Here is a 13723-nt window from a genome sequence, read left to right on the forward strand (position 1 = left end):
GTATTATTTTTTGAAAAAAAAAAAAAACTTTTTGTATTTTGGCGGAGGCAGTGAGTGAGCGGGTAAATGCTGTGGAACAGCAGGGAGTGATGACTAAGTCAGGCTTCTGGGTGGTGTTGGTTTTTCTCACAAAGGCGGCGGCAGTGCGTGACTGATGACAGGTGGGCGTCTTTGACCAGGTTCTTCTCATTCTCTTTCTCTTTTTTTTTTTTTTAAATTTTTTTTATTTATTTTTATTTTATTTTATGAGACATCACTCAATACCACTATTTTTATTATTTAATTCCTTTCATTTTCCCAACCATTTTCTTTCAATTTTCCAACCATTTCCTCCACCCTTCGCCACCATTGCCCCCTTGGACTCTCCCTCTCCGCCATTGCTAACCACTACTCTCCTCCTCTCCTATCTCCCCCTCTCCCGCCCCCAAATCTCTCCTGCAAATTCAACTTCAACGAATATAGCTTCATTTTCCCGGGAAATCCCCGGACTTTTTCATCTGGGACTGTTTGTTCGGCCAGTGTAACCAAAGTCTCCCTCTATGCTCCGCGGCACCGCCAATCCTCTCCAACGCATTCAAATTCAAGGAAATGGCTTCCCTTTCCTGGGAAATTCTGGGGAGTTTTGGTCTGAGGACTTTCTGTTGGGTGAGTGTTGACTTGGGTTGACCCACAAAGTGCTTGTGCGTCAGAGGGTGGTTGATGAAGAGTTTGGGGTGCTAGCTGCGGAGAGGTGGCGGTTATGGAGCCGGGGATCTTCGGTTCGGTTTTTGTTTCCTTGATTTTAGTGTTCTCTGCGTTTCTGAGGGTCTCTGGTAATGCCGAAGGTGTGTTCTCTCATCCTTTTTTAGTGAATTTGAGGGAGATTTGGAGGTTTTAATTGATTTAGGAGATGATTATGCGATGAATTGTTTGCTTGTTTTCTTTATTGGATATTTGATATTGATTGCTGTGGAATCGAATTTGGAAAATCCATGGTTGACAACTTTGTTTGGTTGAGAATTATGTTGCAATACACTAAAGCCCTGTTTGGCAATGCTTTTTCTGCAGTTTAAAACCACTTCTTTGGGACCTGTTTGTGGCAAGGCTAGTTTTTTAGGTAGTTGTTAGTAAATAACTTGCTTGGTCAATTGACCAGACTTGTAATTCGTAAATTTATGTGTATTTCCCTTTTTAATTTTTATTTATTTACTTATTTTTATGTTTCTTTGTGTGTTTGCTAACATGTACTTGTCTAAAACTTGAAGTTGAATCCAAAATTTGCAAACATGTTCCTCATGTTTAATACATGTTTTTTTCCAAAGCTCTGAAATTCCTCACCTTTTCAGCTGAATTTTCATCCTAATTAATAAAATAAAAAAAACCATCTGAACCCTTTTTTTTTTGGTTTCCAAATTTCCCTTTATTCTGATGAACAGGCCTGAGTGTTGTATATAATTTCCCTTCAGTCTGAAGTACTTGCAGACTGATGTTTGCCTCATGCATGTGAACCAGGTGATGCTTTGAATGCGTTGAAGTCAAATTTAGAAGATCCTAACAATGTTTTGCAAAGTTGGAATGCTACCCTTGTCAATCCTTGCAGATGGTATCATGTTACATGCAACAGTGACAAAAGTGTTACAAGAGTGTAAGATGCTTACTTTTGTTAGATTTTTTCACCCAAACGCAACAAGTTATAGGCTATGTTTGGTTCCCAGAAAATTTGAAGGAAAATGCAAGGGAAAGAAAATACAAAGGAAAAGTAGAAGGAAAGAAAAAGTGAAGGAAAATAAAAAAATAGATTAAAAGTGAATAAATTAATTTTTTTGTTACTTCAAACTCATTTTATTTATTTTAACTCATTAATATAAAGATTAAATAATTTAAAAATATATAAGTTTTTAATTAGTTTTAATCATATTTGATTTTCTTTGATATTTTTCATAGGACAACCAAACATAAAAAAATCATTTTCCTTTGTATTTTTTTTCTTTCCTTAGTATTTTCCGGGAACCAAACATAACCATAATGTTTCTTGCTATTTGGAGTCAATGTTGTCTTTATATGTTATTTTTCGGCTGTTATATTGACATTTTTCCAACTGTATACTCACAGTGACCTTGGAAATGCAAATTTATCCGGTCAACTGGTTCCACAGCTTGGTCAGCTTACAAATTTGCAATCTCTGTGAGTCATATTTTTATAATGAAAGTTGTTTGCCATATCTGTTTGATGTTCAAGCATATATGCTTGTTATCTTTTGTGTTCCCTTCTGATCGCTTTTCCCCCCATTACAGCCAAAGCCATAAATTACAAGGTTTCATTTTTGTGTTTTTATTTCTCATTGATATGTGGTAATATTTTTAGGGACAATTGTGTTTTCAAACCATATAGGTTTGATAATTAAGGTAAAGTCCTCCAACCACCCATAATTGATTACAAGGATATAAGATAGTAATTGACAAAAATACCCATTTGACTCATTTTTGTCTTTATTCTACCATTCTTCACATGCCACTATTCTTTCTTATTTAACCATTTTTAGTTTTTTCATTATTTGTTTAAACTCTTTTATAAATAATTGAAAAATCAATATTTATTTTTTATTTTTAAATTTTAAATAAACAAAAATTATATTAATGATTCACAGACTATTTTGGAAAATACTTTCTAAAAAAATATTAATTTAAATAAATAAAAATTATCTTTTACATTTATTTTTATCTTTTACATTTTAGAAGTAAATAATTTAATAATTAAAACACTGTTTAAAATAAATATATTTACTATTTTAATTTCTTTTATACTAAAAAGTATTTTAAATTTTTACTATTATAAAATAAAAAGTTTAATTTTTTTTAATCTTCTTCCTTCTTTATTTTAATAACTTTTTGAACATGACTTTTAATTATAAGTTATATGAAATGTTACAAATTTGTTTACTAAGGATTTTTTTTTTTAATGGTTTGAATTAATTGAAAATTTATTAAAATAAGAAAAAGGAAAAGAAAGAAAGAGGATGGATGAAGAGTTTTTATTTTAAGTATTCAATTAAAATATTTTCATATGACCTAATTTTAGAAGTGGATTATATCAATACATAGTAAAATTGAATTTTTCTTATATAAAATGGTTGAAAGACATATTTACTTATTTTAAATGAAAACAACTAGTTAAAAATTATATAGATTATATTTGAGTTTGGTTTTAAAATATTTTTCTAGTTTTTATTTTTTATTTTTTATTTTTATTTTTAAAAATAATTTTTATTTTCTATATTGTCTCTTTTTGAAAAATATGTTTAATTAAAAAAATGAAAATTATTTAAAAAAATGAAAATTATTTTTAAAAATGAAAATTGAAAACCTTGTTTAGTACTATTTTTTTATATGAAAAAAAAAAATCATTTATTCATTTATTGTGCCACTGTACAATTGTATTATACTAACTGTACAAGGGGAATGTACTAAGTATACAAAGGTGTACAAGACTACCATTTGTGAAATATTATAATTGATTATGAGTCATTCTTTTATTTTTCTTATCACTCATGAATTGTACACATATGTCATGCACTTTATTTAATTCCCACATGGCAATTCCAATACTTTCCCCAATAATGATATATGGGGAAAAAAAAATTTAACCTTAGGTCATCCACCATCTTCTCAACTAAACCATTGGAAACATGGTTAAATACTCCTACGTCGACACATAACTTAGAAGGGATATGAAATTCATGTCATTGTACAAGGGTATTATACTAATTGTACAAGGAAAATGTATTAATTGTACAAAGGTGTACAAGATTATCCTTTGTGAATGATTTTAATAAATTCTAAACCACTTTTTTATTTTCCTTGTCACCCAAGGATTGTACACCTATGTACACCTACTTGGACATATAACTTAGGAGAAATATAAAATTTGTGTCATTATACAATGATATTACACTAACTATACAAGGAAAATGTGCCAAGTGTACAAGGGTGTACAAGGCTCCTAATAGGTTTTGTACAATTTTAAACAACTTGAATTTGACATTAAGACAATTATTGATAGTTTTTTTTTTTTTTACCAAAATATGTCATTAAGACATTCCGTACAAAAATTAACATATAGGAAATAAAATTAAAATCAATCGTGTTTGAATTGTTCATTATAAGTAAACTAAATGAAATATATATTTTTACTATTTTGTCTTTATAAACATAATTTCATTGTTATCAATAGAGATTAAAAAAATCATATTTAAATGGAATTAAAAATAAACAAAAAATATTTTTATAACATTTTTATTTTTTAAAATCATTAATTTAAATTATGAAATTAGTTTTAAAATTAAAAATATTTGTTGTAATTATAGTTTTGAAGATTGCATGATTTTTATCTTATTACTTTGAAAAAATTGCTTTAATAAGAAAATATTTATTTTAATGGTTTTAAATATTTAAATCTTTATTCAAATAAATATTGTCTTCTTGATTAATAGATATATATATATATATATATATGCATGTGAGTGTTTATATTATTTTCGAAATAATATGAGAAATAATAAACACCATGTGTCTAATTTGCAAGTTAGACACATGAGGTATTTCATGTGTCTAAAAATTATATGTTCTATAAAAAATAAAAAAAAATATTTGATGATATATAATTTACAAGTTAGAACAAACAAATAATACTAATATTTTATGAGGTGTTTAAAAATTATTTAATATATATGAGAAATAATATAAGTTTGAAATAAAGAATAATATTTATTATATATTATGTAAGTTTTCAACATATTTTAAAAATATTTATTATATATTATGTAAGTTTGAAAAAAGAATAATATTTGATGAGGCATTTAAAAGTTATTCATTTCAAAAATGCATTTGGTAATAATAATTTTTAACCATATTTCATATTCAATTTGATGAAGAAAAATTATTCAACTTGGTTCCACTATTAAATAGGTGAGAGAAGGGTAAAAGAGTCAAAGAGAGAATGAGAAATGTGAGGTGATTGGTTAGTTTTTTCATTTAATAGTCAAGGGTTTTGTAGGGATTTTTTAAAGACAATATCCTTCCTCTCAATTTTTACTCATTCATTGGGTTTTTGGTTTAATCACGAGTGATAGGAGGACCTTACCTCAATTACCCAACCTAGCGGGGTTGAAAACACAATTCTCCCATATTTTTATGAGCTTTACTTTAGTTTCTTGTAGAAATATATAGCCTTGCTCCTTAGAATGGAAAATAAACTTCAACAATTCTATTGGTTACTTCAATAATAATGATAATAATAATAATAATAATTTCTTCAATAAAGAAGCATGTGGTTTAATGTTCGGTTGTATCAAGTTTCAAGGGATAAATATTCTCATTTGTTCTTCTTATGTGTTCATGACTTACATTAAGAATTCATATTTTTCCTGGTTACAGATTCTGTCCCAACATTAAGGTTTCACATAGAGAAATGAACTTTAAGAGCTTGTTTGGCTGTGTTTCACATTTTATGTTTCTAATAGTTAGAAAGCGAATACAAAATAGTTCAAACTGATGCTAGTCAAATAGAATGGGGAGGCATGCTTTTAGCAATTACTAATATTGGAGAAGAAAAGTTTTGTAGATATTGTAGTAGAACTTTCAATGATTATTAAAAGAACCTTAGTTTTCAGACTTAGAAGTAGAAGCAATAATCTTAGTCTTAGAAAAAATTCAACTATTTCTAAATCAAGAACAATTTACCTTAAGAACTGATTGTGAGAACATTTAAAAGTTTTTTGAAAATAAAAACTCTTCAAAATTGTCCACCAAAAGATGGATAAAGTTTCAAAACTCTTTAATTGATTTTAAACCTAAATTTGAACATATTAAGGGAAAGGATAATATATTAGAAGATTGGTTAAGTAGACAAGTAATTGTTAATAATGTTGATGATACTAATGATTGATTTTATTTTACAAGAAAATGGCTCAAAGAAAACCCACTAGAGCTAGAACCTTTCAATAGGAAACCATATGTCTGAACGAAGTGTTGAATCCAAACTTAAGGTTTAACTCTTTATATTCTCAAAACCTTTTTAAAGAACATAATGTTATAGTAGATAATTTTTGGTCTTTGAAACCACAAAGTTTTCCAAACCAAAATTTAGAATATGCTTATGGAAAAACTATGTTAGCTTTAGCCCAATATTTACAAAACCTTCAAAACCAATTGATTACTTTAAAAACCCAAAAATTTCAAACCTCAAAATCCAAGAAAATCAAGAAAGACTGATAAAAGATTTGAAAACCAGTACAATGTCAACCAGTTGTTTAGATAGTCAACCTGAAATGCTTAATTTAATTAGGAAATCAGCTCTTCTGTCTAAACAATATGAAAAACTTCTTGTTAAAAACCTAATTGGAGTTGATAACTACTCTTTAGTTGAAACTTTCTTTTTGCAAACCCAATATAAAAATGTGTTTAAAAATCAAGAACTTTTATACAAACATTTTAAAACCAAAATGTCGAAATAAAAATAGGGTATATGGCATATCATGACCCTGATTTTTTATTTGTTCTATACTTAGTTTATGTGAATATGTCTATTGTAAATAAAGATTTTTTTTTTTTTATTTTATCTTGTACCCCAGTTTATGGATTAGGGAATTTTAAAAAATATTTTCATGAACCACGTATCTCAAATCCTTACAAATTTTCTAGAAAAACTAAAAAATATTTTAGCTTATCTTTTCAAAACCGAAAAATAGATCGACATTTCTTTTAAAACCATTCCAACTTTATTTCAAACCAATGGATAAATAGTACCAGCCTATCACCATGTTTATATAAAACACAATAAAGAACCGCTTATTCCTCGATAAGAACTAGAATGGGAAATAACCTGTTCAAATGAATTTTTAGAATCTTTTACTTGTTTTCAAGCTTTTCAAATTTATGATCTTAGACCAACCTAAAATAAATTATTTCATCTCATTGGAGAAACAAAAACCATGTCTATACGGAGAAATAAACCTTTAGAACACATTATTGCTCCAAAACCTTTTGTTACCCTTGAAGAACAAGATTTTATAATCGAGCTCACTATAGAATTACTAGAACCATCTTCTTACCTCAACGATGACACATTATTTTAGGAAAACCTTGATGAAGAAAGTTATTACAATCTACAAAATGCGATGGAATGGTGACGTCAGAAATGACGACATTGAAGTAATAAATGCTTCTTCGACTACAAGAATTCAATACAACAATAGAAGTATAGAATCGACAAAAGATCTAATAGCCATGTATACTGCATGTGATGGAAAAGAAGAAAAAGACAAGGAAGAGACTAAACATGCGGTAAATAAAGAAATTAGGGAGAAGAAAGGAAAGTCAAGACCTCATAAACAGTTACAAAAATTTAAAACAAGATGAAATATGAGACAACAAGATTAACATAAACAGAATTATAGAAAATTTAGGACAAAATTTACACAAATATAGGAAACTTGAAATAAAATATAATACATATAATATCATATGTCAATACATATCAACAAAATAATAAATAAAAATGACAAACATATAGATGAGCAGAAAAATTTAGACAAATGTATATACATACAAAATGTATAATATAATGAATAAATAAATAAATTAAATTGATAGAGCTCTAAATAAAATATAGGATAAAATATTCAATTACCAAAATGCTCACAAATATAATAAATATAAAACAAGATAAATCTAAGAAATCCTAAAAGGAACAAAAACATGATACAAATAAAGAGATGAGGAAGAAATAACTTACCTGAATGTAGCCCTAAATCAATCCCAACTCTCCAAACCTCCAAAGGCAACTCCAAGATACGAATACAGTATAAGAAAACAAATGGACAGCCCCACGGTAAATACACGATAAGGAAAAACTTTCACTCACCAATGATATACAATAAAGAAAGAAAGAACCCTAAGAAAAGTAAGAGAAGAACACTAAAAAACAAAGTAGCAGTACCTCGCCTCTCTTTGGTTATCCTCCCCCCTGCTTAGGGCTTATGTGCCCTTTAAGTATGGTTTTCAAGACTTCCTCCCCAAGAAATCTCATGGACCCCTGCAAAACAAATAAAGCCCAAAATGAGGACTGATAACCCAAGCCCAATTAAAATAAAATAACCCAAGTCCAATTAAAATAAATAACCCAAGCCCACAACTTAAAATCTAAATACTCACAATCTAAAAATGAAATAGCCCAAACCCAATTAAAATAAACTAACCCAAATCCAATAAAATAGCCTAGGCCTACAACTTAAAATCTAAATACTTATAACCCGATAAAAATAAAATAACTCATATCCATTTATAAGGAAATTTGAATATCAATTCATGCAATTTTGGAAAAAAAACTAAAATTGAACCTCATGCAATTTTCTAACAAATAAATAAATTTATAAGTAAATAAAAAAATAGATAAGTAAAGAAATAAATAATAATAATAATATAGACATTAAACACTATAATCAAAATTCAAATGTTAATCTAGTGTAATTAATGATAAAAAAAAAATGAAAAGTTGAAATCTCACGACTAAATATTGAAAATTCAATCCAAGCAATAAAAAAAAACAAAAAAAAATTAAGCCAAATACTCACTTAAACTCATAATCATGTAATCACAATTCAAAAAACAAACCTAAGTGCACTAAGCCTAAAGAATCTTTCTTATAAGTGAACCTAAGTGGGTTGGGTGGAATTACCTAAAATGTACCTAAGTGATCTAAATGGAAAAATCTCTCAGTGAACTAAGTGGAATCTAACCTAAAGAGGTGCCTAAATGGGCATAGGGGAGCCTAGATGGGCCTAAGTGGGCATAGTGTCCTAGGAAATGCCTAAATATATTGTCCTAAAAGGGTTAACCTAAGAGAAAAAGGAAAAAGAACCTAGATCTAACTCGAGGTTGCCAATGGTCACATTGAAGGGCCACATAAATCCCTCAATCAGAGTCTCCAAAGTGGCTCAAGCAAGTAAGCTACATGAATAGCAATGGGTCATTGGGAACTATTGTGGAGTATTGAAAAAGCACTTAATAGGGCATAAGAGAAGCACAAGAATATACCTAGTATCCTATGTACATGGAGGAGAAAATTGAGGGTCTACATGTAGTTTGTTATGGATGTAGAAATTCAATTGCTTTTGTTGTGAAGCCATTGTTGCATGCTTTTCTTTTTTAGTTGCATGATCCATTATTGCAAATATTGAATATATATACATTCACTAGTCATACAATCCATGCCTTTTGAGTCTCAATTTTATATTATCTACCCCTTGGAGTTGGCCATTTGATTCTGCTTATTGTTATATATATTGAATTATAGGTTATGGATGTTCTATGCCTTTTTTTATAAAAAAAAATAAAAATTAAATGCTTGGAATATGCTTTTGTTACTTCTTTTTTTGATCCATGAATGATCAAAATTAAACTTTTATGGCAGGGAACTTTACAGTAATAACATAAGTGGAAAAATACCAAAGGAGCTTGGGAATTTGACAAACTTGGTGAGCTTGGATCTTTACATGAACAATTTAAGTGGTACAATTCCGGACACATTGGGCAAGCTTACAAAACTACGTTTCCTGTATGAATACACATCCTTCAGGAACTTTCTTCGATCATTAAATTTTCTTACCTTCCAGTTAATTTAGCTTCCTTCATATTTCTTTTTGTGTCTACTAATTAAAAGGATTGCTCACAATAAGCTAGTTTAGCGTTGATAATTCAGATGCTTGTACTTAGGGCAATTGCATTTAAAAAATATATTTTGGGTTTGTTCTCTGCTTCATTTAATCATGATGATAAAAAATTTGATACACATGTATTTAATTTTAAGAAATGCATTAGCATAAATTATTGATCATATGGAGTCTAATATAGTATATTTCTATTTTGATAGAAATTCGAAGCTCTTTATTTCCACTGTGGTTGAGACATCATATTGCATTTTTATTATTTTGATTTCTTAAGTACAAATTTAATCTTCATTTATTTATACGATCTTAGGGAAGCGTCTTCTCTGTTCACTTTTATACCTTATAACTAACTTTTTGCATTAAATTGTAATATGGCATAGGTGTAAACTTAAACAGAAATTATTAGTAGGTTGTTTAGTTCCCATTCCTCCTTTCCTTCTCTATAGGTGGTGTGACTGTCTTTTGTACATGCAGGACATACATTCTTCTAGTTGTATTTTATGATAGAGAAAATATTACAAATTGATAGGTCTAGTTTATTGTATTTATTCCTTCCCTTTTTCAACCAATCCATACAACCATTTGGAGAGTAAACATCTATTTTGGACAACCTAATGTGGTCCAAGAGTCAATTGTTTGGATAACTGTTGATTGGTTCCCTTAGAACTCATTACCACTGATGGGGGACAACCTTTTAAAGTCTATTCAAGGATGAAAAGGAAGACCTAAGTAAAATTTAAGTAGGATTAATATTAATTAGAATTGAATTAGGATTAGTATTTGTTGGAGTCAAATTAGGATTAGCTAGTTAAATTATAATATAATTAGAATTTGAGTCCTAATAGATTATTAGAGTCCTAGTAGACTTTGAATTTCTTAGAGAAACCTATAAATAGGTTAATCAATGTAAAGCAAATGGATAACTTAATTGATATTAATAATATTATGTTTTCTTCATTGCAAGTGTTGAAATCCTCAATGGTGAGACTCCATTAATTTTTCTTCTAGGTGAGGTCCTAGAAGGCCTTAGTGAGAATCTAAGGTTTCCATTTTTTCTTCCTCGTTCTTCTTTCTCTTTATTTATTTATTTTTTCTTTACCATAAAATTTATTCATAGTTCCTCTCTTTATACTCTAAAATCAAAACCTTAGCCCACCTACTTTTGAGTGTAGGCAACCATCTTAGGGTTGTCCTACTTTGGTTTTGGTATTAGAGTAAAAGTTCTTGGCTTGAAGGCATATGCAATTGAGGAGAGGACCAATTTATGCAATCATGAGTTCCAGAAAAACTTCTAACAATCAAGATGCCGCTACAATTCGCTTGGAGGAAATTTTAGCCACACAACAATCCCATCAAGATGCTATAATACAATTAAATAGAAAACTTGATGAGATCATGAAGATATTAGAAAATAGTAAATAAAAACAACCAATTGAAGATGAAATTAGAAGTAATCAGTTTAGACAATTGCCAAGTCGATCACGCGAAGAACAAGACAATTTTATGATGAGGAATCAAAGAAGGGGCAAACTCTTTGAGCAAGATGATGGTATGACAAAAAAGGTACACCTTGAAGTTGTTGAATTTTATGGAAAATTAAATCCAATGACTTTTCTTGATTGGATTGTGTTGATGGAAGATTACTTTGATTGATATGCAATGCCCGAAAATAGAAAAGTTTGTTTTGTGAAGGCAAAGTTGAAAGAAGCAACATGTCTATGGTGGGATAATATTGAGAATCAACTTCATAGAATTGGCCAACCACCTATAGACACATGGGAAGAGATGAAGTTGAAGATGAAGGAGCACTTTCTCCCAACTGATTATGAACAACTTATGTACACAAAATTGTTTTCCCTTAAGCAAGATACTTAGTTCGTTGAATAATATACAGATAAATTCCATGAATTGAGCATTTGAAATCCAGTTCGGGAAAGTGATGCTCAACTTGCAACCCGTTATAAAGTTGGACTTCGAATGAAGATTCAACTTGAGATGATAGCTGCACACACTTATACCATAGACGATGTTTATCAACTAGCCCTCAAAATAGAAGAAGGGCTAAAGTTTCAAGCTTCCAGGCATCCAAATTCACAAATTGGGAGCACTTTTTCCAACTGGACAACAAGTAAACCTTTAGGCACCACAAATTTCCAAACTTCGAATCATGTGAATAGTGAAGGCAATAATAAACAAGCCTCACATGTGCCTACTAGAGATGCTAATAAGGGTAAAACTTCAATGAACATCGGAGACAAAAATAACTATGACTCCTTTATGCTTTAAGTGTGGTAGGCATGGTCATCATGCTATTGTGTGCCCAACCAAAGGTTTACACTTTTGTGTTTAAGAACCAAAATCTGAATTAGAGGGTTACCCAAAGGAAGAATAAACCCACAATGAAATGAACTTAGTGAATAATGTGACTACTATGATGGTATGGCAGAAGGACGTAGTCTTGCAATACGACCTTTATTAGTTGTCTCAAAGGTAAAAGGAGAAGAAGATTGGTGACATAGTAGCATTTTCCAGAAAAGTATTTCTTGCTAAGGGAGATTATGCACCATGATCATTGATTGAGGTAGCAGTTTGAACATAACTTTGCAAGAACTCGTTGAAAAGCTAAACGTTAAAATAGAGATGCTTCCAAATCCATTTTGAGTAACATGGGTTAATGACACCTCTATTTTGGTAAGCTTTTGCTACTTAGTAACATTCCTTTTTGGTAAGGACTTTGAATAGTCTGTATGGTGTGAGGTCTTAACGATAAAAGTAAGTCATATTTTACTTGGAATACCTTGCCTTTTTGATAGAAGAGTTTAACATGATGGTTGAAAAAATACATGTACTCTCATACACAATGGGCTTAAGAAGATCTTTTGTCTAATGAAAGAAGCCCCACCAATTTAGAAGTCAAAGGACGCACAACCAAAAAGGGTGCTTATTATGCGTTAATTTGAAAAGATACGAGAAAAAAATCAAAATCAGCAATGAGAACTATAAGGAGACAATAGATGCACATCAAAGTTATATTCAGTTTCAAGAAGGTGATCTAGTAATGGTTCATCTACGTCTAGAAAGATTTCATCCGGACACATATCAAAAGCTTCAAGCTAAGAAAATGGGTTTATTTCGGTTACTAAAGCGATTGGGTGAGAATGCATATTTGTTAGAACTCACTTCAGACTTGCATTTTAGTCCAATATCTAATGTGGAAGATTTGTTTATCTACCATGCCATCAAAATAAGGCAAGTGAAGAATTGGATCTTCAATTACCACCTACTCTTAGCCCATGTCTTGAGATCGAGTATGTTCTTAATGATCAACGTGTGTCTACTCAACAAGGTGGATACCAAGAATTTTTGGTGAAATGGTGAGGCAAACCATATTTTGAAAATACATGGATTATGACAACAGAATTTCAAAAGCTTAACCCCGATCTCTATGAATTGTATCAAGCATCTAACTCGTTAGAGTCAAGTTCTTTCAAGTTGGGGGGGAATTGATGGTGGAAAGCCTTTTAGAGTCTATTCAAGGAGGAAAAGGAAGACCTAAGTAAACTTTAAATAGGATTAATATTAATTAGGATTGAATTATGATTAGTATTTGTTGGAGTCAAATTAGGATTAGCTAGTTAAGTCATAATATAATTAGAATTTGAGTCATGATAGGTTATTAGAGTCCTAGTAGACTTTGGATGTTATAATTAGAATTAGAGTCATAATAGGTTATTAGAGTCCTAGTAAACTTTGGATTTCTTAGAGAAGCCTATAAATAGTCTAATCAATGTAAATAAAAGGGATGAATTGATTGATATTAATTATATTATGTTTTATTCATTGCAAGTGTTGCAATCCTCAATGGTGAGACTCCATTAATTTTTCTTCTAAGTAAGATTCCTGAAAGGCCTTAGTGGGACTCTAAGGTTTCCATTTTTTCTTCCTCATTTCTTATTTCTCTCTATTTATTTTATTTTATTTATTTTTTTACCATAAACTTTATTCCTTGTTCCTCCCCTT

At 29.8% G+C, this 13723-nt stretch overlaps 1 protein-coding gene across 11 annotated transcripts in view; it reads left to right on the plus strand.

Moving 5' to 3' along the window:
* Positions 1 to 287: 287 nt before the first annotated feature.
* LOC100266543 (BRASSINOSTEROID INSENSITIVE 1-associated receptor kinase 1) overlaps positions 288 to 13723 on the plus strand; it is a 38977-nt gene continuing 25541 nt past the window's right edge. For 5 of the 11 annotated variants that reach the window (XR_009467118.1, XR_009467119.1, XM_059741199.1 and 2 more), the window contains exons 1-4: positions 289 to 824; positions 1492 to 1624; positions 2092 to 2163; positions 9448 to 9591. Coding sequence is in view for 9 of the 11 variants with exons in the window: in XM_059741199.1 (XP_059597182.1) it covers positions 740 to 824; positions 1492 to 1624; positions 2092 to 2163; positions 9448 to 9591 (434 nt within the window). In the remaining 2 variants the exon portion in view is untranslated. Of the gene's footprint in view, positions 825 to 1017; positions 1097 to 1491; positions 1625 to 2091; positions 2164 to 9447; positions 9592 to 13723 lie in introns of those variants that run through there. The other 6 variants (XM_010659320.3, XM_010659319.3, XM_059741200.1 and 3 more) reach the window with 5 other exon arrangements.

Source organism: Vitis vinifera, chromosome 12, assembly GCF_030704535.1.
Source record: "Vitis vinifera cultivar Pinot Noir 40024 chromosome 12, ASM3070453v1".
NCBI classification, from domain to species: Eukaryota; Viridiplantae; Streptophyta; class Magnoliopsida; order Vitales; family Vitaceae; genus Vitis; species Vitis vinifera.